The sequence below is a fragment of the Polypterus senegalus genome, chromosome 4 (assembly GCF_016835505.1).
Source record: "Polypterus senegalus isolate Bchr_013 chromosome 4, ASM1683550v1, whole genome shotgun sequence".
Classification (NCBI taxonomy): Eukaryota; Metazoa; Chordata; class Cladistia; order Polypteriformes; family Polypteridae; genus Polypterus; species Polypterus senegalus.
In genome coordinates, this window is record NC_053157.1 from 229,602,366 (window position 1) to 229,627,178 (window position 24,813).

At 41.2% G+C, this 24,813-nt stretch overlaps 1 protein-coding gene across 3 annotated transcripts; it reads left to right on the top strand.

Annotated features, from left to right (window-relative positions):
* The first annotated feature begins 3,691 nt into the window (after positions 1 to 3,691).
* LOC120528111 (zinc finger protein OZF-like) lies at positions 3,692 to 24,117 on the top strand. 3 transcript variants are annotated; one of them, XM_039752149.1, is made up of 3 exons: positions 3,692 to 4,051; positions 14,143 to 14,643; positions 22,056 to 24,117. In XM_039752149.1, the coding sequence occupies exons 2-3, from the start codon at positions 14,268 to 14,270 to the stop codon at positions 23,342 to 23,344; spliced, it is 1,665 nt and encodes a 554-aa protein (XP_039608083.1). In that variant the 5' UTR covers positions 3,692 to 4,051; positions 14,143 to 14,267; the 3' UTR covers positions 23,345 to 24,117. The 3 variants fall into 3 exon arrangements, with proteins under 3 accessions (XP_039608083.1, XP_039608080.1, XP_039608082.1); XM_039752146.1 differs by having other exon boundaries at positions 3,692 to 4,010; XM_039752148.1 differs by lacking the exon at positions 3,692 to 4,051 and adding an exon at positions 4,066 to 4,172.
* The last annotated feature ends 696 nt before the right edge of the window (positions 24,118 to 24,813 follow it).

Consider the following 24,813-nt stretch of genomic DNA (forward strand, 5'->3'; position numbering starts at 1 on the left):
CAAGGTAAACACCATCTCCAAAGAGCTTCATATTCTTGTGACCACCAAGAAGTTTATTATCCATGGTATTGTAGCTAACCACACTGGATGTGGCTGCAAGTGCAATATTAATTTAATCTAGTAATCTATCTATCTATTTTGACTCACAAAAAAAACTCACATAGGATAAGACATGCATTATTGTTTGGAATGTGGTAAACACTTCTCACATCTAATGCACCTACAGAGACAAAACAGTCTCACAAGAGAGGACTTGTACTCTTATTCAGAGTGATGTAAACAGTTTGCTCTCAGAACAATTGTTCAGAGTCATATTAATGTTCATACTGGATGAAAGCCACAAAGCTGTGAAGAATGTGGCAAGCGATTCAATGAAAAATACAGTCTTCAAAACCACATGTGGGTTAATGATGAAGAGAAAATGATTTGCTGTCCTGAATGTCATAAACGAATCTCAGGAAGAAACAGTCTTCAGACACTGTAATGGAAGAATTTTCTCTGTAAAGAGAGGAAGGGAATCAAGAGTGCAGATGGGCGTCGGTCGCTTCAGTGCAAAGCCAGCTACAAGGATTTATTTTTCGAAAACAAATCCAGGAATGTTCTAAAAATACAGCCAAGGCTATGTAAGGAGTTGTTTTACACTTCGAGGGGCTTCATTGCACGCAACGCTTATTATTGTGTGTCTTCTGGTACTAGGCACCGTCTCGGTCAAGGCCAAGTAGAGGAAAAACAACACCGTGTCCCGTGGAAGGGTGTGGGCAGAAACTGATCACTTTTGTACATGGCCCTTCGCACGCAAGACGCTTTGGGCAAGGATACTCAATCAGTATATAAGGGAAGGTTTCGCTCTCAGTTTCTTTGGAGGCTCAACCGTGGGGAACGTGCACACCGCCCGGTATTGGACCAGGCTCATGAATTGATCCTCTGACGAGACTGACACACGGGCTCCCTCAGTCTACTGGTCTAGGATGATGGCTCTGGGTCTTTTGATATTACTGTAAGCATAAGTTTGTTTCTTTTGATATTACTGTAAGCATAAGTTTGTTTTTATTACTGTAAGCATAAGTTTGTTTCTTTAAATATATTACTGTAAGCATATATTTGTTTCTATAATCTATCGCTACTGCATTATACTGCATTATATGTATTTAAATGTTATAATTGAATAAGTAAATTTTACTGAAGTATCGGACCTTTTCTCTCTGATTCTTGCCTACTTACTCTATAATCCCTTGAACCATTTTCCCAAAGTAAAACACAAGGGAACTTACCTAAACGCTAATACCAGCACTGGACAATTATCCTTCCTCCACCAAACTTTATAATCCAGCAGATGGCATTCTTCTGGCATCTGCCAAATCAAGATTGTTAAACTGGATTGTCAGATAGTGAAGCCTGATTCATCACTCCAGAGAATTCATTTCCAATGCTCCACAGTCCAGTGGTGGGCAGTATGACACCCCTGCAGCTGACGTTTGGCATTGCACATGGTATATTAAGGCCTTTGTGCTGCTACTTGGAAATGAACGCCCATTTCATGAAGCTCCCAATGCACAGTCCTTATGCTGATGTTGCTTCCAGAGGCAGTTTGGAACTCCATTGTGAGTGATACCACCAAGAACAGACAACTTTTGTAGCACTCAGAGGCCTGGCTCCGTGAGCTTGTGTGATCTACCTCTTCATGGCAAAGCTGCTTTTGCTGCCCAGTATTTCCACTTCATAGTTATTCCACTCCCAGTTGGCAGATCTAGCAGAGGAGAAATTTCATATACTGACTTTTGGCAGGAGTGACATCCCCTGACAGTGCCATATTTAAAGTCACTGAGCTCTTAAGTACAACCTGCCAATGTTTGTCAATGGAGATTGTATGACTGTGTGCTAATTTGATGAACCTGTGAAACACCTGAACTCTGTCGTTTGGGGAGGGTGGGGGGTGTCCACATACTTTTGGCCATATAGTATACGTTGTATGTTCTTCCTTTCCGTGCTTCTTCTCTCAGGTTATTACTCCACTTTCTTTAACATAAATGTCAATATTCCAATCAACGCTCTCTTCTAAAGTCTACCTGGCTCCTTGCTGTTTAAAGGAAGTTCCGGCAGCAAAATGACACCTGCACTTCCTCTGTATTACTTGTGTATAGGAAGAATTAAGACTCAAAAAAAAAAAGAAAATAACAAAACTTAGAAAAGCACGTCCTGAAAAAAATGGGGTTTGAAATTAGCCAATTTAACAATTGGCTTCATATTGGATGCAGTTTTTGCAAGAGAGGAAAGACAAACAGGGTGAAATTGACTAAAGACCTCATCAAAAGTCAGGTAGAGCAAAGGAACGGAGATGGATGGTAAAATAGAAAATTTAACTTAATCACTTGTACCAGTTACAAAAATGAAAAACTCCCCAGAACTTTAAAGAGTCTAATCAGACCACAACTTAGGAGGAATTGATAATCAATTGATACACAAGTGGGCGGAGTGGTGTCTTTGAAGCTAAGGATCTGTGCAGGTATCCAGAAGGTTACCGGTTTGAATCCTCGTTACTGTCAAAAGAGATCCTATACTCTGCCGGGCCCTTAAGCAAGACCCTTAACCTGTAATTGTGCCAGGGGCACTGTACAATGGCTGACCCTGTGCTCTGACCCCATGGGGTATATAAAAACTAATAAATTCCTAATACAAGAAATTATATAAGGCGAAATAAAGAACAAAAAAATTACTTTACTGTATATACACATTTATTTATTTTACTGCTGCCTTTTTCCAGAGCAACTTACAACTTTTTGAGATACAGTTGTTTACATTTCTTTTGTGTCTCTAATTGGAGCACAGGCAGGTGAAGTTACTTGACCCCGAGTCACACAGTGGCGAGATTTGAAACCACAACCTCAGAGTTTGAGGTCCAAATCCTTAATCACTGCAACACATCCATCCATTTTCCAAACCATTAAAACCTGAATACAATGGGTCACGGGGGTCTGCTGGAGCCAATCCCAGCCAACACAGGGCGCAAGGCAGGAACCAATCCCGGGCAGGGCACCAACCCACCGCAGGACACACACACTAGGGACAATTTAGAACCACTGCAACACAATGCTTGTTTATTTTACACAAAATCAAGAAACATTATTTTCAGGAACAAAACTGGGGCTAATCCCGCACATGATGGTTAGAATTCGGCGAAAAATTAGAGTTTGGGATTTACTTACTTATTGGACAATCGGGGCGCATTCTCAATGATGGTGAGGAGAACAAGCGGCTAAGCGAGACCCGGTGTTTTCCAGTTTACACAAATTAATGAGCCTTTGTCGCGACAGCATGTTTTTGGAGGTGGACAGTTTTAGTTCAGGATGAGCGAACGCCCAAAACATGTAAAAAAACATAAATAAATAAATGAATGAATAAATAAAGAATTGTTTTCAAATATAGTTGTATTAGAGTGATCTAGGAAAAGTAATGAGGCACCGCCTTTCTGTAGGCGAACATGCTTGCCGCACTAACTCCTGGGAAATGAAGTTTTTACTTTTCCTTAATTTGGGAGGGTTAGTGACAGGAAAGATATCCGACGGTAAAAATAACGCCAAAACGTTCAAATCATCGACTCCACATAGAAGTAGGAAAAGAAGAAGTGGAAGAAAAAGACAAATGCATGAACGTTGGGTGCAAGGGCCGTTGGGAAATGTAGTCAAGAATTTGCTCTACGCGCAGGCGCGCTCTTTGAGCGTGCCGTACTGTTGCTGGGATTCGTCAGAAGACGCGTGCACCTTAAATTAGTTCGTGGTGCCCGGTGCCTGTGTCAAACCTATGATCATTAACTGTTTCATTGTTTTGATCTCCTGCTCTACAAAATTCGGAAAGTGAAAAAGTTACTGGGAGCCTGTAGTCGAGATTTCTAATTGAAAAAGGAAGCGCTGCTGTGAAGGGAAGTCCGCCCTCCTGCATTTCTCACACCGCGGTGGCCTGTTAGCGAGTGAGGAGCTAAATCGACCATAAACCTGAAGAAGAATCAGGAAAAGGTGAAGTCGTATGTTTTGTATTATCTTGCATGGTGCTTCAGGTATGGCATCTTCTCCATCTCCGTGGAATGATTGTCTGGGTGTGGCTGTGAAAGCGGACATCTGTGACGAGTGTCAGGGAAGTGAATCTCCTGACGAAGAAGGGCTTGATTAGGGAAACTGGTAGGTGTGACTCTGGTTGTTCTCGTGTACCTAAGGTTAAGTTCCCCTCTTCTTTGCTGTGATCAGGGCAATGGATGTTTGAGCTATTTTTATTTTTTTTTGGAATGGATTTGGAAACTATATTTGATATTGACCTTTATTCGTTTAAACAAGGACGTATAGTTTTTTTTTTTTCCTTTTTGGTTTATATGAGTTATTTTTCTTGATCTTTCGTTTTCCTTTATCCGAGTTTAATTGGGTCCCAATGGATTTTTGATGGGTTTATTTCATTACTGCAGAGTCCCCTATCCTGGCTGGACAGGGTGCAAGGTAGAGAGCAACCCTAAACAGGATGCCAGTCCATTGCTTGGCTCACACAGACATACTCGCTCAAGAACTGCTTTAGAATAAACGGGCAACCTAACCAGCATGTCTTTGGGGTTGTGGTAATGATAACAGGAGTTCTCTAAATAAAATCCACACAGACAAAGGGGAGTACCTGTAAACTCCACACAGGGCTTGTCACATTCTGACCATGGAGGGTTGTAATGTCTTCAGGCTTTTGTTTCAGCCACTTTTTAAATTAGTAACCAGTTACTGCTGGTAATAGTGCAGGCAGGCAGACAGGCTACAGTTAGGACCATAAGTATTTGGACAGTGTTACAATTTTCATAATTTTTTGGATTTATGTCTGTGTGTGTGTGTGAGAAGGGATTTCCTGTGACGAGAGGGGAATCGAGAGCAGGGGAAAAGCATTTTAAACTATGTGTGTGCGTCGCTCAGTGCAAAGCCAGCTACAATGACTCATGTTCTGGGGATACAGCCAAGGCTATGTAAGGACTTGTTTTTCACTCCGAGGGGCTTCATGACACACAATGCTTAGTATTATTGTGTGTCTTCTGGTGCTAGGCACCGTTTCAGTCAGGGCCAAGTAGAGGAAAACAACACCGTGTCCCGTGGAAGGGTGTGGGCAGAAACTGATCACTTCTGTACACGGCCCTTCGCACGCAAGCTGCTTTGGGCAAGGACGCTCAATCAGTATATAAGGGAAGGTTTCGCTCTCAGTTTCTTTGGAGGCTCAACCGTGGGGAACGTGCACACCGCCCGGTATTGGACCAGGCTCACGAGTTGATCCTCTGACGAGACTGACACGCGGGCTCCCTCAGTCTACTGGTCTAGGATGATGGCTCTGGGTCTTTTGATATTACTGTAAGTCAACAGTACAATCCTATATCTGTATGTTTATTGCTATTATATTGTATTTAAATGATATTATATCTGAACAAGTAAAGAAAACTAAAGTATTGGACCTTTCTTCTCTGATTCCTGCCTGCTTATTTTCTGTTAAAACCTCGGAACCATTTTCCCAACTAAAACAGTGTGTTAATACATTATAATACAAATCAAGCAACAATATGAATTTTTTAAACAATTTCTCCTATTGTAATCGTCCAAATATTTGACCTCGGGATTTTAAAGAATCTCAATGTTTTAGACCTGGTTGAGTTCGATTTACTTTCTCATAGGGAAAGTATTCTAATCATCCAAATTTTACATTTCAAGATTTTGATGAATCTCAATATTTTAGACCTCCCTGAGTCCGAAAATACCATTTTTGGAATTCTGTGTGTGTGTGTGTGTTTGTATGTAAACACGATAACTTGAGTACACTTTCACTGTGGTCAACCAAATTGTGCATACAAGTATTAAGTACAAAACCTAGATTTCTATCAGCTTTTGGGCTATTTCTGCTAAACAGAAGTGGTGCTTTACCTGAAAACATACTCGATTTTTGTTTATTTTTAATTCATGCAGCTAGATTCCAATTTATTCCTGTTTACTTTTATAATAATTGTTCAATATTATTAATTTGATTTGATTTGTTGTTGATGCTTCTTTAATGTACATAATATAAAAACATAATCCATTGTCTTGCAGTTTACCATCCATCCATCCATCCCATATCTGAGTATGTGAGAAAGTCAAGGGGAGAGCACACACGATTTTTGCTTTTGTTATACTCTTTAAACAGCATGGGTACACTGCTTTTCAATATGTGTGTGATCCCAAGATGCATGTGTACAGTTCATAACATTTTTGGCTTGAAAAATGAGTGTATTTGGTATGTTTTTAAAGACTTTTTGTTTCACCTGGAGACCTGTGTCTCCATTAGCATGTATTTAGGCAAAGCATTTTTTTAAAATGTATTAGAAAAAATGCTTCACTTCAAACACAATTTTCTATGGAAAATGAATATATACCATTATCGTGAAGAAAAAATGTTTTGACTTGGAAAAATATCAAACTTGTCCTTTAACAATTAAACAATTTTTGTGTGGTAAAAACAAGATATCACCCAGACCTAAATGAGAATTCCCTAAATACATCAAAATTAGTATCCCTCTGTTAAAAGCACTTGCTTACCCACAATGCATTTACTGTCAGGCTAATGTCCACACTCTATTTCCCTTCAGCCTACCAAACCCTATTTGAAAGATAGTGGCAATCTCCTCACACTAGGTGCACTGTATTTAATCACTTAAGAAACAACAAACAAACTAGAAATTTAAAAGCAAACTAGTATTAATTAAAATAGCAGTAGAATATTGTAATATGTGAGTCACTGTCTTGCACCTGAGAGAAGACGCCGAGTCCAAAGCCTTGAAAAAAAACAACTTTATTCCAATTAAAACAGGGACAGTTAGGGTCTTTATTCAAATGGGAGCCGTCACTTCAATACACACGAACACAGCAAACAAGAAGTGACGGGGCCATGTCAGTGGGTGGGTTAGACTGGACCCCTCATCAGCCATCGGGTGACAGACATGACATGCTATGTGGCGAGTCTGTGAACCTGTGGTTGCCTTAGCGACGGACCTGCCTGTAATAACAGTTTTGGTGCCCAGCATAGCTGGGGGGTTGTTGGGTCTCAAAAATATATAAAACTAGGGGGCTCTGCCCCCTGCTCGCTTTGCTTGCCAACCCCCCGGGCGGGCAATACACGCTAGCCACTTCACGGCTCTGCCGCTCACGTATGGAGAAGTGGATGTACAATTTAAACAGATTGCTATTTCATAGGAATTGTTACATATGTATAATAGAACTAACTATTTTACATTACAGCAAGTAATTAACCATAGTAAAAAATAGTAAAACATAATAAATTGAAAGAAAATTATGTTTCATGTTACGTTAGAGGCATTCGTCGTGTTATATGTTTTTGTTTTGTTTGGCTTTGAAATTAACACACACACATACTTTTTAAACTTACACTTTTACTGTAACACTTCAGTAACAACATTATTTGGAATTAACTTTTCATCAATATGGCATTGAATTTTGACACTTTGTTTGGACTTTCATCATGACAATGCAATGTATAACTGCCCGTGAGTGAATATCATTTCCTTCTCTCTAATAAATAAGCTGACTTTTTCGAATGTATGTCCCAGTGATTTGTTAATTGTCTTTGGAAAAGCTATTTTAACGTCAAAACTGTTAACGTTTTAATATGAATGGCATATCAAGATCTCCTTTGGTGTCTAATGTTATCCCCTGAAGATGTACTACATTACCTTTCTTGTCGCCTGTTAAAATTTTACATGACAGAATTGTTCTGCCAATTTTGAATACAACTAATCTTGTCCCATTGCATTGCCCATCACTCAGACATAAATTACACAATAACATTACGATACATCCTTCTTTCTACAGTAATTCATGTGGTGGAAAACCTGACGGTGTTAATGGCTATAGATATTCATCGTGATACAGTATTGTAAGTTGATGTTTTCATCTTCCACACCATCACCACCAACTGTTTCCGCATAGTCTATCGATATCCATTTAACCAATTTGCCGTGTAACTGATCGACAATTTTCATGTTAATTTGTCTCGGTGCTAGGATTGCCTGTGTGCTCATTTCTTCTGTTGATTACCCTTTGTGAAGAAATTCTTCAATAAGATTTGGACATAACCCGTTAAGGAAAACATCAAAATTTATAAGAGCTGAGAGTGCAGGAACTGAGTCTGACAAAATCATTCACACGAATGAGAGGTGAGAGAACCACGGGTGTGGGCTGTGAACCGGAAATGGTTGACAGGAGGATGGGACTTGAAAAAATATCTTGGCAAAAGTCTTGTCTCTTTTCAAGATTTTCTTTTATCATAGAGAGATATATTACACAATCATAATACGCTTACTAATAATTATCAATAATGTCAATTCAGGATGGTCTCCTGGGCAGATGTTAGATTCAGCACTCCATCATCTTCAGCATGGTGATGGGATGATAGAAAGAGGCAGAGAGACCAAACTAATGCCAGTCCTTTGGCTTCCTGTCACACCTTATGGACCAATGGGGCACCATGGTGCAGGTTGCCTCCCCTGATTCAGTGACCAATCTTGTTTAGCCCTCCAGTCCATCCTTCCCACCAGAGCTAGTCTACTTTTGTTCTTCTCAGCGTTTCCTCCATTTTCAAAGGATACACAAATGTAGTTAGGTGAACAAGAAAGAAAGGATGTAGTTGGTCATAAAATGCTGGCAAAGAAGAGACCAATAGATGTGATTGGTCCATGTGCCTTCAAGAGTCCTAAAACAGGTCAACACAGTTGTGTGGGGACAAACTTGTACTTGAGGCAGAACACAGCTTACTTTTTAAAACACTGTCTCTTAATTCTATAATTCATTTTTGGAAATTAAGGAGAAGTGTATTTAAGTCTGAAGCCAGGAAGCACTTCTTTACACAAAGAGTTGTGGGACTTAAGAAGAAACTACTGAGACCTGGAGTTGAAGCAGAAACCCTGACAACATTTAAGAAAAATCTGGATGAGATTTCAGGGCAGCTTAGATATGGGCTAAACAAATGGTGTTTTGATGGACTGAATGGGCTCCTCTCGTTTGTCAGATTTCTTATGTTCTTATCTCTTCAGAAGACCAGTTTTGGCACAAACTGACTTTGACATAATCATTGAATGAGTGTAGAAAAGCCTTAAAAGTAAGATGTTACGTTCACGTACCGCACAACTTGTGGATAAAGTAGTTTGTAAGATCTGGTTGTCCCATATAGATGGAAGGAGAGAGTCACAATAACAGTTCAAATACATTGAAAAAGGTTTGGGGCATCCAACCGTTTTCACAGACAGCCGGGGTCCTTGTCCGGCCAGGACACCTCTTCACTGTATGGACCGGGGGAGCAAGCCTGGCCAGGACACTACCTCCCCCAGAATACCAGATGGCAGCCTCCATAGTGGGTTGCAGCGGTGCTTAGGACTTCTGCATGGCTTTATAGGAGTTGGAGTTTGAACAAACGGGTATCGCTAGCTAAGCAGAGGCAAAGTGCACTGCAACACGTGGCGAGAGGCAGACTGACTCAAACAGAGACTGGCGAGTGAAGGAGGAAGGCCCCGCCCCCCTCCTCTCAGTCCACAGCCACTCTGTTGGATTTGCATAAATACATTGGTACCGCAAGCAAACTCTGGTAGTTAGCGTGATGAGAGAAGTCGCAAAATCAATTGGAAAATTCAAGCAAATTATAGAAAACAACCAGATCTAAATCGATTAAGTAATTCTCTCATGAAAAGTCGACAGACATACAGACAGATTGCGCTTGGAGCACAACATTTTTAAAACCGTTTCTTAGCAAGCACCTATGGGCAAAGAGTAGCCTACATTCCAACTTTCAAGTCCCAAGTCCTCAAGGTTCAGGAGAATACATGATGAGTGAGTCAGTGGTATTTGGCTTTTTTATAAAATAAATAAATAAAAGTACATTTCCCCGGAACGCTTGTGTAATGGAAAGATTTTCCCTGTAAAGATAGGAGGGGAATCAGGAGAGCAGATGGGCGTTGGTCGCTTCAGTGCAAAGCCAGCTGCAAGGACTAATGTTATGGGAGAACAGCCAGGAATGTTCTGAAAATACAGCCAAGGCCATATAAGGACTTGTTTTTTACTTCGAGGGGCTTCATTGCACGCAACGCTTATTATTGTGTGTCTTCTGGTATTAGGCACCGTCTCAGTCAGGGAACAAGTAGAGGAAAAACAACACCGTGTCCGGTGGAAGGGTGTGTGCTGAAACTGATCACTTCCGTATACACTGCTTGCACATAAGCCGCTTTTGGTCAAGGACACTCAATTAGTATATAAGGGAAGGTTCCGCCCTCAGTTTCTTTGGAAGCTCAACCGTGGGGAACGTGCACACCGCCCGGTATTGGACCAGGCTCACTAGTTGATCCTCTGACGAGACTGACACGCGGGCTCCCTCAGTCTACTGGTATAGGATGACGGCTCTGGGTCTTTTGATATTACTGTAAGCATAAGTTTGTTTCTGTATATCTATTGCTACTGCATTATACTGCATTATATGTATTTAAATGTTATAATTGAATAAGTAAATTTTACTGAAGTATCGGACCTTTTCTCTCTGATTCTTGCCTACTTACTCTATAATCCCTTGAACCATTTTCCCAATTAAAACAGCTTATAACCCTCAACTGAGCGGGTGAACGGGCAGGAGTTTCCTGCCTGCTTCCACTCCCGCAAAGGTCGAGCCAAAGGGAGTCAAATGTGCTACAACTGTGGTAACTGTGGCCACATCTGGCGGTGTTGTCCTGTGAGGACGTCCAAGTGGCAGCGACGTCGGGGCAACACCCCCAGACCATTTGTTTATATTTCCACAGGGCAGAATTGTAGTGCTGAGGACACCAACTCCCTATTATGGAGAAGACCAGCCTTCGCGGAACGGGCCGCTAAGTCCCACGAAACTCATCTGGAAGAGGGGTGGTGTAATGGACAGCCGGGTCCCATGCCCGGTCGGGACAACCCTGCTGTATATGGTCCGGGGGAGCAGCCATGGACTTCTCAGTACCTCCACCTGGACACTTGGTGGCAGCCTCCCTGATTGATGATACCTCAGTTTCCCGCAGGGTTTCATGGGAAATGGAGTCCTCCCCAACCCTGTGGGGACCCAGGATGGCCGCCAGGGAACGAGACAGAGATAATTAAGCCCAGCTGGTTTATTCATCAGGCCCACACGGGAGTGCAATTGGGAACAGGTGAACAAGCAACAGGAGCACTCCCGGGAGGGCCATAAAGGAGCCAGCAACCACCATTCTGGGCCAGAATCGCGAGGAAGTGGACGAGGTTTCCTGAGAGGAGTGGTGGTGCCAGCGGAAGGATTGCTGCGTGTAAAGTAAGGTGCTTTGGGACTGTGTTATACCTCTGGGGTTCACTGGGAAGACGTGCCCCACAGGGGAAGAGTGTTTGAACTGTGTTGGGCCTGTGAGACACGGGAAGACGTGCGCCCACGGGTGAAGACAGAATAAAAAAGATTTCTGTTTAATTTACACGTGCCTCAGTGTGAATCTGTACCGGGTCAGGCACTTTATATAGCGTCTTATTCACACTGAGGCACGTGTAAATTAAACAGGAATCTTTTTTATTTTCTCTTCGCTGTCTTCCCCGTGAACCCCACAGGTATAACACAGTCCCAAAGCACCTTACTTTACACACAGCAATTCTTCCGCTGGCACCACCACTCCTCTCAGGCAACCTCGTCCTCTTCCTCCCGATTCTGGCCCAGAATGGTGGTTGCTGGCTCCTTTATGGCCCTCCTGGGAGTGCTCCTGTTGCTTGTTCACCTGTTCCCAATTGCACTCCCGTGTGGGCATGATGATTAAACCAGCTGGGCTTAAATATCTCTGACTCATTTCCAGGCGGCCATCCTGGGTCCCCACAGGGTTGGGGAGAACTCCATTTCCCATTAAACCCTGCGGGAAACTGAGGCATCATCAACCAGGGAGGCTGCCACCATGCGTTCCAGGAGAGGTACTGAGAAGTCCATGACTGCTCCCCCGGACCATATACAGCAGGGTCGTCCCAACCGGGCAATGGACCCGGCTGTCCATTACACCACCCCTCTTCCAGATGAGTCTCGTGGGACTCAGCGGCCCGTCCTGCGAGGGCTGGTCTTCTCCATAATGGGGAGTTGGTGTCCTCAGCACTACAGTTCTGCCCTGTGGAAATATAAGCAAAATGGTCTGGGGGTGTTGCCCCGACGTCGCTACCACTTGGACGTCCTCACAGGTTAACACCGCCAGATGTGGCCGCAGTTGTAGCACACTCGACTCTCTTTGGCTCGACCTTTGCGGGAGTGGAAGCAGGCAGGAATCTCCTGCCCGTTCACCCGCTTAGTTGAGGGTTCCAAGCGTCCCGGGTAAATGTACTGCGGAGTCTCTGGTGGCTTCCCTGGAACATGAGCAAAAGGGCCGGGTGTGGAACCCGGCCATCCATTACAATATATATATATATATATATATATATATATATATATATATATATATATATATATATATATATATATATATATATATATATATATATATATATATATATATATATATATATATATATATATATATATATATATATGATTAAATTTTTATTGATAAATTGAAAATGAATACAGTAGAAAGAAATAATAATAACTGATTTTGGGCCATATAAGATCAAACACAATACACCCCCACCAGCAAGGGCCCCATATATTATAAAAGTGGAATTAACAGTCGTGTTTTGGTTTGCTGCCTGTGGACAGAATCCATTAGTCTAGATCTGAAAAACCATCTTTGAATGATTGCTGGTTTTTAGAGTGGTGAATGTCCATTGTCTAAACTCCCTTAATCTAACTTTATGGCTACAGGAGGTGTTGTGATGTGAAATTTTGAATACAATTTGATAAATATTTTGTATGTCTTCATTTCTAACTTAGACAAAGCAATGTAATATTAGTGTTACATTATTGATAATAACAAAAATGGTTTGATGATTAAGAACCCCCTCCTTTTAGGAATGAGTCTTTTTGTAATTTTACGACAGGGTTGGGGAGAAGTGCTTCAAACAGGTTTGGCTTATATTTCTCTGCAGAACTCCCTGTCAACTCCCACACAAAGCCAGGCTGCCTAACTGCCAAGCTTTACCTTAACATATTGTTTTGGGGGCAGGTGTGGAGGTGTTCAATCCCCCATTGGTCTGAAGTATGGCTGTTTGGAATTGGCTTGGATCAGAAGCCTTTAAGTACCACGCCCTATTGGCTGTAGGGGCTGGACAGAAAATATATAAATTTGCTCGCTTTACCTCACCCTCTCTCTCTTACCAAACTGATGAAAGACCATCTCAAACACCATGAACTGAAAAGGACAACACAATGAAGAGCACAGCTCGGCAGCCATATTGAGACAGGCATGAGGCCTGTTTTGAAGAAAGCTGACCACAAATGATTCCTTAACTAGAGACATCTTAAGTAACTAACAAGTCTGTGTGCTGCCTGAAATACATCAACATTTATCAGGTTGTATGGTTGCCAGTGCTCACTTGTATTTTGCTTATTGTTATTATTTATGAATATTATTAATAATACATTATTTAAAGTTTAACTTAATGCCTGCTTGTCTTTTACTACACCTAATTGCCTGAGGATATAGACGTAGAAGTGAAGGTGGGGAGAAGTTATATGGTATAATAGCTTACAAACAGTGGTACGTCTGTGAGATTTGAGGCATTCTGACAAAGGTTACATATTAATAATACAAAAGGGGAAAGTTGAGCAATATAATACTCTACCAAGACAAAACAGGAGGCTAAAACTCATCTTTACAGCACTGGGTATAAGATAGGAAGCACCCCAGGGCACACTTGCTCCCACATCCACACAGCACACCTAAGACCTGCAGGCTGCTTTAAAAAGAGGTGCAGGCTTGGAAGTTTAGAATTTTTTTCCAAGCTTTGGCTGCTTTCTTAATGGGAATCATTAAACATCTAAGAGGCAATTTACTTTGTAAACCAAATGTGAATAGATTTGATGAGAAACTGTCTGTTTTACTTTAAGTTTGTTTTATTTTTTAATACATAATGAGCTAATGGTAACAAGGTAAATAATTTTATTGTTGTGTTTGTAATACAATTATAAAGGAATTATGTGCTCTTTTCACAGAGATAAGTTGAGCTGTCATGCACAGAATTGTACCGCCCTAGTGAAGCCAGCACTGCGATGGTTACAAAGAAATCTGTGAAGAAAGCAGCACCTTAAACTACACGGTGAATCTCAAAGAGGAGAGAATGGCTCATGTCAAACAAGAGGATTGTGGGTGGAGTTCTGTACATCTGACAGGTTTCAGCACAAAAGAGGAGAATTCTGAAGAGAGCATTTGTATTTTTAAACAGGAAGACGAGACGACATCTGTGAGCGTTAAAGCAGAGGATTGTAAGCAGGACACTATTAGCCCTGAAGTACAAAAGCACACCACATTAAATGTTTTGAAGGAAGACCCATTGCCAAAACATGATTTTAGACCACCTTCGGGTTCAACATCCCAAAGAGAAATGTGTATTTTAGGGTACAAGAGGAGGAAACTTCTTCGCAAGTCACAGTCTGGGGACAAAAATGCAGTCAGAAAAGAGAAACCAGAATCGTCTGCAGGGCCATCTGGAATATGTAAGTGAAATTTTTCATGTTCAAAGACCCGCTTCTTAACATTTCATGTGTTTTAGATCAAAACCCTCTCGCATAACTCTTTAGTTTCTTGTTACCTGTCAAACCACAGACAAATTATTGTTCCTGTGAACTTAAAATTATAATACTGTAATGTATAGATTTAATGAGCATTTTTTTTTTAGAATGTACCTGCTTAGCCTTTCATATGGAAGGAGTGGTGGGTAGCACTGCTGTTTAAGTCCCATGCCTGGTCATTGTTCTTGTCGTGTGGAGTTTGGGTGTCCTCCTTGTGTCTGTGCAGGTTTTATTCCAGTTACCCAAGTCCCACATCACCAGAAAATGTGGGTGTTTGAGCAATGTGTTATTCCAGCTTGGCCCTTTCTGAGGATGTTTGCGTGCAAGAGATGGACTGGTGTCCTGTCATGGCACCAGTCCATTAAGGTTCAACTCCCTGTTTAAGTGTGAAATGGGCCTTCAATGAAAGAAATCGGCAACAGCCTAAAAGAAACGAAAACTGAAAGACAAAGTGATGCTGTACTGTTAGCATGTCTTGGTACATTTGCCAATCAGAATTAATCTCTTGAAAAGACAGAAAGTAAAATAAGTGAAAGACATTAGACTGACGTTCTCAAGTCTGCATGACTGATACATATTAAAAGAGCTGTCAGTAGAAAGTGTTGGCAATCCTAGTGCATGATTGAAGTGGTGGCCTAAGGTGTAGGTCTGAGTGACAGTGACACAACAGGGTGGGACATTCGCCTTGGCAACTGTCAGATTCATTTATGGATAACTGCTTATGTTGAATAATCATGCAAATAGAATAAAAGCACTTGAAGGAGCTATAGAAGGAAACTACAATCCGCTTGATGAAGGATGTAGAAGACCTTAAGAAGAATCATTCATATTGGGATAAAAAAAAAAATAGATAATTAACTCCTTCAGGGCTGATGTTGACTTTTGTCAAAAGGAGGAGTTGACAATGGTAATCAACTGTAAACTGTGACAAAGCCAACCATTATGTTTTATTTGGACTCTCGTTGCTAACGGGGAAGTTAGTTTCATTGGTTTGACTGAGATTTCCTGCACTTGTGTAAGTAATAAGGCACAGACAAGACCAAAAATGGCACTGACATAATGGCGAGAGATCAAAGCGAATGCGTAAAGCAAACTACCCCATGGATGACATTTTGCCTATTCTCTCTGAACTGGACTATGACATGTCGGACTCCGATTTTAATACAAGTGATCGAAAACGAATGTGCGGTTCCAGCTTCAGTTGACTGGTCCCCAGCTAATCGTGGTGCGGAACGGGTTCATGTAGCTGACACACCTACAGCAATGTTCACTAGGAGGACTGCCACTTAATAATAAGAGGTAGAAACCAGATTGCAATGCACTGCGACTGTGACCACTGCTTCTGCTGCCCCAGCCATGCGAACACAGCCTGGCAACAAGCCTGCTGCACATTCTTGGCAAAGTGGCACCCGCAGCATGCAGCAACAGACATTTTATATTGATTTCTGTGTGTAACCCTTGCTTTTCAGAAACTATTCAGCCCTCAAAGAGTTAAAGTAGTTGTATGCAGTGAAGCTAGAATACTGAGGTAAGTGAAGAGTTACTATCTTCATTAGATGAAGAAGCAGTGCCAAGGTTTTAATGCATCTTAAGGCATTGCAGATCTGGAAAATATGTCTGTCCTTTTTAGTGAAGTAAAATAAGCCTATTGTAAAAATTCCTTCCAATACTTTAAATAAGCAGCTTACAAAAAAATTAAGTGAGTTCAGAATTCGTGATTATATCACTTTTACTGATGGTACTTCAAGTGTCTATTTCCTACTTTAAGACAGAAGAATGTTTAATGATGGTGGAGTGAAATATTGCTATATGTGAGTATACAGTGGTGTGAAAAACGATTTGCCCCCTTCCTGATTTCTTATTCTTTTGCATGTTTGTCACACAAAATGTTTCTGATCATCAAACACATTTAACCATTAGTCAAATATAACACAAGTAAACACAAAATGCAGTTTTTAAATGATTTTTTTTTATTATTTAGGGAGAAAAAAAATCCAAACCTACATGGCCCTGTGTGAAAAAGTAATTGCCCCCTGAACCTAATAACTGGTTGGAACACCCTTATCAGCAATACCTGCAATCAAGCGTTTGCGATAACTTGCAATGAGTCTTTTACAGCGCTCTGGAGGAATTTTGGCCCACTCATCTTTGCAGAATTGTTGTAATTCAGCTTTATTTGAGGGTTTTCTAGCATGAACCGCCTTTTAAGGTCATGCCATAGCATCTCAATTGGATTCAGGTTAGGACTTTGACTAGGCCACTCCAAAGTCTTCATTTTGTTTTTCTTCAGCCATTCAGAGGTGGATTTGCTGGTGTGTTTTGGGTCATTGTCCTGTTGCAGCACCCAAGATCGCTTCAGCTTGAGTTGACGAACAGATGGCCAGACATTCTCCTTCAGGATTTTTTGGTAGACAGTAGAATTCATGGTTCCATCTATCACAGCAAGCCTTCCAGGTCCTGAAGCAGCAAAACAACCCCAGACCATCACACTACCACCACCATATTTTACTGTTGGTATGATGCTCTTTTTCTCAAATGCAGTGTTCCTTTTACGCCAGATGTAACGGGACATTTGCCTTCCAAAAAGTTCAACTTTTGTCTCATCAGTCCACAAGGTATTTTCCCAAAAGTCTTGGCAACCATTGAGATGTTTCTTAGCAAAATTGAGACGAGCCCTAATGTTCTTTTGCTTAACAGTGGTTTGCGTCTTGGAAATCTGCCATGCATGTCTTTTTTGCCCAGTCTCTTTCTTATGGTGGAGTCGTGAACACTGACCTTAATTGAGGCAAGTGAGGCCTGCAGTTCTTTAGACGTTGTCCTGGGGTCTTTTGTGACCTCTCGGATGAGTTGTCTCTGCGCTCTTGGGGTAATTTTGGTCGGCCGCCACTCCTGGGAAGGTTCACAACTGTTCCATGTTTTTGCCATTTGTAGATAATGGCTCTCACTGTGGTTCGCTGGAGTCCCAAAGCTTTAGAAATGGCTTTATAACCTTTACCAGACTGATAGATCTCAATTACTTCTGTTCTCATTTGTTCCTGAATTTCTTTGGATCTTGGCATGATGTCTAGCTTTTGAGGTGCTTTTGGTCTACTTCTCTGTGTCAGACAGCTCCTATTTAAGTGATTTCTTGATTGAAACAGGTGTGGCAGTAATCAGGCCTGGGGGTGGCTACGGAAATTGAACTCAGGTGTGATACACCACAGTTAGGTTATTTTTAACAAGGGGCAATTACTTTTTCACACAGGGCCATGTAGGTTTGGATTTTTTCTCCCTAAATAATAAAAACCATCATTTAAAAACTGCATTTTGTGTTTACTTGTGTTATATTTGACTAATGGTTAAATGTGTTTGATGATCAGAAACATTTTGTGTGACAAACATGCAAAAGAATAAGAAATCAGGAAGGGGGCAAATAGTTTTTCACACCACTGTATACATACACCAGGGGTGTCCCGGAGGGTCACAGTGGCTGCATTTATTCATTTATTTGTCATATACCATTTCTTGTATTAGGAAGTTGTAATTTTTCACATACCCAAGCTTACTCTACAACAACAACATTTATTTATGTAGCACATTTATGTGCTTTACATAATGAAGAATAGAAAAATGCAAGACACAGTAAGAACATAAAATAAGTCAACATTAATTAACATCGAATAAGAGTAAGGTCCGATGGTCAGGGTGGACAGAAAAAACAAAAAAAACTCCAGACGGCTGGAGAAAAAAATAAAATCTGCAGGGATTCCAGACCATGAGACCGCCCAGTCCCCTCTGGGCAATCTACCTAACACAAACTCCAGAGAGTTTGGAGATCAGAGAGCAAGGTCGGCTATTTGTACTGTATCCCAGAAGCAATTGCAGGTTAAGAGCCTCGCTCAAGGGCCCAGTGGAGTATCATTCATTCTGTCAATGCCAGGATTCAAACTGGCAGCCTTCGAGTTACCAGTCCAGAACCTTTAGCCACAGAGCCAACATTCCATTTTGATTCTAAAACATTTCAGATATCTGATAGTTGAGTCATGGCAACTGGACTTCCTTCTTGTTAGGTAGATATGTTTAACTTCTCATCCAAGCAGCTTCATCAGTCTGAGGAATATTGTTAGAGACCACCATTTTACCCTCCAGGTTGGATTCACTTCACACCTGCCCTGATTGGGCTCATTGAATAAAACAACGGAAGGAGAAGGTGTGGGTAGATGTAACAGTCACACCTTTTGACAGCCCCTCCTACCCCCATAGAGTGTGGCTGTTAAGAGTGGTCCACCTGGTGGAGGTGTGAATTGGGCCTGAATTTCCTGGGGGATGGATGAAAGGGCAGCATGATATATTGAAGACAGGTTATGCCTAATGCCTCCACTTCTGTTGAGTAAGGGTTGTTGATTTGCACTTGCAAAGCTTTTCTCACCCCTCTCTCAAACCACTTGTCTTCTCTATCCAATATCTAGATGTTAATGACCTCAAATGAGTGCCCTTTGTCCTTCAAATGGAGGTACACAGCTGATTCCGGCCCTGAGGTGTTATTCCTTCTGTGCTGGGTCATCCTCCTGTGTAGCAGCTGCGTGGTCTCTCCAATGTCCAGTTCAGGACACCCTTCGCTGCACTGAATGGCATATAGTATATTGCTCTTCTTCTGTTTCGGTATCCAGTCTTTGTGGTGGACGAGTCTGTGTCTCAGTGTGTTAGTGTGTTTGAAGTGGACAGGTATTTGGTGTTTTTTCAAAAAAATCCTTTTTAACTTTTCAGACTCACCAGCCATGTATGGAATGACCAGGTTCTACCATTGGCCCTGGGACTCTGAATGTTCTGTTATCCTGCTTTGTTAAAGGCCCACTTGGGATAGCCACAGGTCTTAGGGGCTGTCTTCAGATGCCTGTTTTCCTTCTCCTCAGCTTCCGTGGAAGTGGGGATGTTCTCTGCTCTGTGGTGTAGAGTCCTGATAACTCATGTTGATGTGAGTCAAACAAAAGATACTGTTCAGTGTGGGTGGGTTTTCTGTAAATTTCTATATCTAGCTTTCCCTCAGTCCCAATGATAACTGTGCAATCCAGGAAAGCCAGCCGGTTGTCTTTGGAGTCTTCCCTGGTGAATTGTATGTTTGTGTCCACTGGGTTAATGTGGGCTATAAAGGCCTATACCTCCCAGATCTTGATCTTTACCCAGGTGTCATTAACATATCTGAACCAGTGGGTTGGTGTCGTCCCTGGGAAAGAGTTGAGTGCTTTCTCCTCCATTTCTTCTATGTACAAGTTGGCTAGAATGGGTGACACTGGGGAACCCATGGCACAGCCATGTCCCTGTCTGTAAAAGTCACCTCTGTACGAGAAGTAAGTGGTGTTCAAACACAGATCCAAGAGCAAGCAGATTTGATCTGGGTTAAGGTTGCACCAGGTAGTGAGGGTGCCGTCTTCTTCCTCCTTACAGCTGTTAATGCAGCAGTGGTGGGGATGCTGGTGAAGAGAGATGTGATTTCAAAGGATACCATGGTTTTATTTGTATCGAGTTTTAGCTCCTTGACCTTGGAAGCAAACTCCAACATCTACAAAAAGAAAGTGATAGACTGCCTGAAACACCTTGAAATGGAAAACGCCATTGACAGGGGAACCTATCACTGTTTGTATCCTGGGGAGGCCAGCCCTGTCTTTATGGCCTTCCCAAGATACACAAGGAAGGAGCCCCCATCACATCCATTGTCAGCAGCATTAATTCTGTCACTTACAACATTGCCAAATACCTAGCGACAATCCTAGCACCTTTAGTTGGACACACGGACCACCACATCCACAATTCAGAGGAGTTTGTAATGTAAAAAAAAAAATAAAATGTAAGTGTCGCATTTTTGAATGGGCGTATAAGTCGGGGTCTGATTTTATAATTGATTTTTTTGGGTTTCAAGACCCAACTTATACACGAATATATACGGTAAGTGTAATTCTGAAAAAAAAAGTACTACATAAAGTAGTTGCAGCAGTTTTAAGATGGTTGTCATTCTCTGTCCAGGTGGTCCACTTCTTAATTCTAGCAGAGGTGGACTCACAGCAGGCTCATACTATTCTCAGATGGGAAAGAAGGAAGCCCCTTTTTTCCTTGGGTGTTGCCTGGTCTATGTCTCCTATTTCTTAGGTAGACCCATCCTGTGTCTACTGAGTCATGGCTCCTTGTTCTCCTTATTCTAAATAAAATATTCAGACTACCACCATAAATAATTAATACACAAATACAACATTCTATTGATCAAACATTTTTTTCAAGTGGAAAGACGGTCACGTTTTACCTTCAGAATTCTAATATAAAGTCAATTGTTAAACCTTAAATCCAAATGCCACAATTCCAGCAATGTCAGTTCAACATTTCTGTCTATAATCTCCAAACCAGATAACCAAATCCATTGAATTGTTCATGTGGATGCACCTCCATACACAGAATGACACAATTCAATTCCAAATTATGAAAACTCGGCAAGTTCCAAACTTTTCATTCACATTTCATTGTCCTGCTTTGCTCTTTCCTGGACTGCAGTTTTGGCTTCTTCTTATATTTCCACCCTGTACAAGGCTATTTCTTTTAAAATTACTTCTTCTCTTGGTCTAAATATGTATTGTTTGTAATAATAAAAACTAAAATACCTGCACAACCACCCAAAAAAGCGCTGTGTGATCCCTTGTTAAAGTCCTGAAGTGCAATACTGGAGGGACAGGGGGGAATTAAGAAATGTCATTTTAAGAATTCGGTACTGAAGGCTAAAATAAAATGGAGATACCTTAAAATATTTACACCTTTAAAATATTTACACCAAGGATAGAAGATTGAAAGTCCTTGGTCTAAAGATACCACGTGACGTTCAGTCACATATGTGTCAATAGGCTGACATAGCAGACCCGAGAAGAAGCACAAATATTTAACTATTATTCAAAATCATGCAGCATGAGTCATTGTAGAAGTAACCGAGATCAGCCCCAGTTCATCTCATTTGGTTTGTATTAGCTGAAGCCTTGCCTAGGAGGTACAAATATTTTGAGGGGCTTTGACTTAAAGTTTGGAAACCCCTGATCTAAGCTATTGCATTAACAACGGCTGAAAAGGTGAAATTTGTGATGGTTGCTTCTGATTTAAAATTGTCTCAGATGATGCAAAAGACAAAAATTGTTGATACTTTGTTTGAGCAAAATTAAATATTGCAGAGGTACAACATCCTCTGCTTATTAGTTAAGAGCAGAACATTAAGAGCAGCATTTCTTGTGGGATGAGCCTTCTCCCCAACATGCTTTATTACCTTAATAAGTCAAAGTATGTATGAAAATGTAGAGTTTTAAATATTTGTCTTTGTTTTAAAACAGGTTTGCAAGAGGACAACAACTTTTCTCCTCTTCAGTGCAGATATCCAGTGAAACAGCATGGAGAAAATAGGAAGAATCTGACATCTTGCTCAGAGAGTTTGATACCCTCATCTTTAAAGTGTAATTCTTTAAGCAGTGAGAATCTAATAAGGTTAGAGATCATCAATCCTAATGAACAAAAGCAAAATAGTAAGCCCCTGGCTTTACACGTTGGCCAAGAAATCGTGAAGAATTTGAGCTCCAAAACGGATTGTAAAGATCTGGAAAGTGTTCATATCGGAGAAAAGCCTCAGTGCTGGTCTGAATGTGGTAAACAGTTCTCACAAATCGGTGAACTTAATGCACATTTAAGAATTCACACTAGAGTGAAGCCACATTGCTGTTTAGAATGTGGGAAGTCGTTCACATATTTAAGTCATCTTAAAGCTCACAGAACAGTTCACACTGGCGAGAAGCCATATTTCTGTGCAGAATGCGGTAAGCAGTTCTCACATAGCACCAATCTTCATAGACACAGGAGAGTTCATGCTGGTGAGAAACCATATTGCTGTGATGAATGTGGCAGACGATTCTCACAGCCCGGTGATCTCCGAGCCCACACCAGAGTTCATACTAGAGAGAAGCCACATTGCTGTTCTGAATGTGGTAAATGTTTTTCACGTATTGGCAATCTCAAATCACATAAAGTAGTCCACACTGGAGAAAAACCATTTTGCTGTTCTGACTGTGGCAAGCAATTTTCTCTGCTGGGTGATCTTCAAAGACACAAGAAAATACATGCTGGAGTAAAGCCCCATTGTTGTTCTGAATGTGGCAAACGATTCTCACATGTAAGCAATCTTAAGGTACATTCAAGAGTTCACACTGGAGAGAAGCCGCATTGCTGTTCAAAATGTGGTAAACGATTCTCCAACACAAGTGATCTGCGGAGGCATACCAAAATTCACAGTGGAGAGAAACCTTACTGCTGTTTTGAATGTGGGAAACAATTTTCAACCTTCAACCATGTCACAAGACACACAAAGATACACACTGGGGAAAAGCCATATAGTTGTTCTGAGTGTGGCAAGCAATTCACTGAACTACGCAATCTTCGACGGCACACAAGAATACACACTGGAGAGAAGCCTCATTGCTGTACTGAATGTGGTAAACGATTCTTATACAAAAGTAGTCTTCTGTACCACAGCAGAACTCACTCTGTAGAAAATTCTCAACCGCCTTCAGGATCCCACCAGAAAGATCTGACCCATGGACGACTTGGGAGTAGTAAACTGAGAGAGAGCTGAGAGACTAATCAGGGCAACACGATACAGTGTTCTCTAACACCGTAGTCCACAACAGAGAGAAAGTAGTGAATCTTGATAAAGAGGAGATTCTGCTGAAAATTGCACACTGCATGGATAGAAACACAATGCTGATGACCTTGAATGTATTCATAGAAACTGGCCAGACAATTTCCCTGCATATTACCCCAAACGTTATGTTTAGGTATGAGACAAGTCCCAGAAACCACCAGCAAGAACAAAAGAAAAGACAATTAAAGTCAAACAGACCCCCAATAATTAAGGAGTACTCCATGTTGTAAATGGAAGGGCAGCAAGAAATGATCTAGACATGCAATTCAGGGCATGTTAAATGTGGAACAAGAAAACTTAATGCTGTTACTCTTGATGAATGCCCGTGATTTACCAATTTAAAAAGAAAAGTACAAAAAACAAAACTCAAAGAATTACCTCTTCTTTCATTTTAAGATGAACAGATACATGATGGACTACAAAATGGATGCTGCAGAACTAAACAAAAGGCGTGAAAAAGGAGAAGGCAGTACTTCACCCAATGGCCTTGGGAGCCATTGGATTATACTTTTACATAATAATCTAAGCACTTATGTTTGGAAAGAAGACCTTATATATATATATATATATATATATATATATATATATATATATATATATATGAGAATATGCCATTCAGCCCAGGAAAGCTCGCTGTACTTATCCACTTCATTCTTCTAAAGTAACATCAAGTTGAGTTTTGAAATTCCTAACATCTTACTGTCCATCACACTACTTGTCTCTTATTCCAAGTATCTGTGGTTCTCTGTGTAAAGAAAAACTTCCTGATGTTTGTGTGAAATTTACCCTTAACAAGTTTACAACTGGGTCCCTGTGTTCTTGATGAACTCATTTTAAAGTCACCGTCTTGATCCACTGGACTAATTCCCTTCATGATTTTAAACACTTTACTCAGGTTTCCTCTTAATCTCCTTTTTCTTAAACTGTAAAGGCTCAGCTCTTTTATTCTTTCCTCATAACTCATCCTCTGTAGCCCTGGAATCAGCTTAGTCGTTCTTCTCTGGACCTTTTCTAGTACTGCTATGTCCTTTTTGTAGCCTGGAGACCAAAACTGCACACAGGACTCTAGATGAGGCCTCACCAGTGCATTATAAAGGTTGAGCAGAACCTCCTGTGACTTGTACTCCACACATAAAGGCGCTATATAACCTGACATTCTGTTTGCCTTCTTAATGGTTTCTGAGCACTCTCTGTAAGTTGAGAGCACAGAGTCCACTACGACTCCTACATTCTTCTCATAAGGTGTACTCTCGATTTTCAGACCTCCCGTTGTGAATCCAAACCTTCCTATGTGTCATACTTTACATTTAATGACATTAAAATTTCATCTGCCACAAATCTGGCCAAGCCGGCATGGTGTCCAAGTCCCTCTGTGATGATTCAACGGATTCAAATATGAA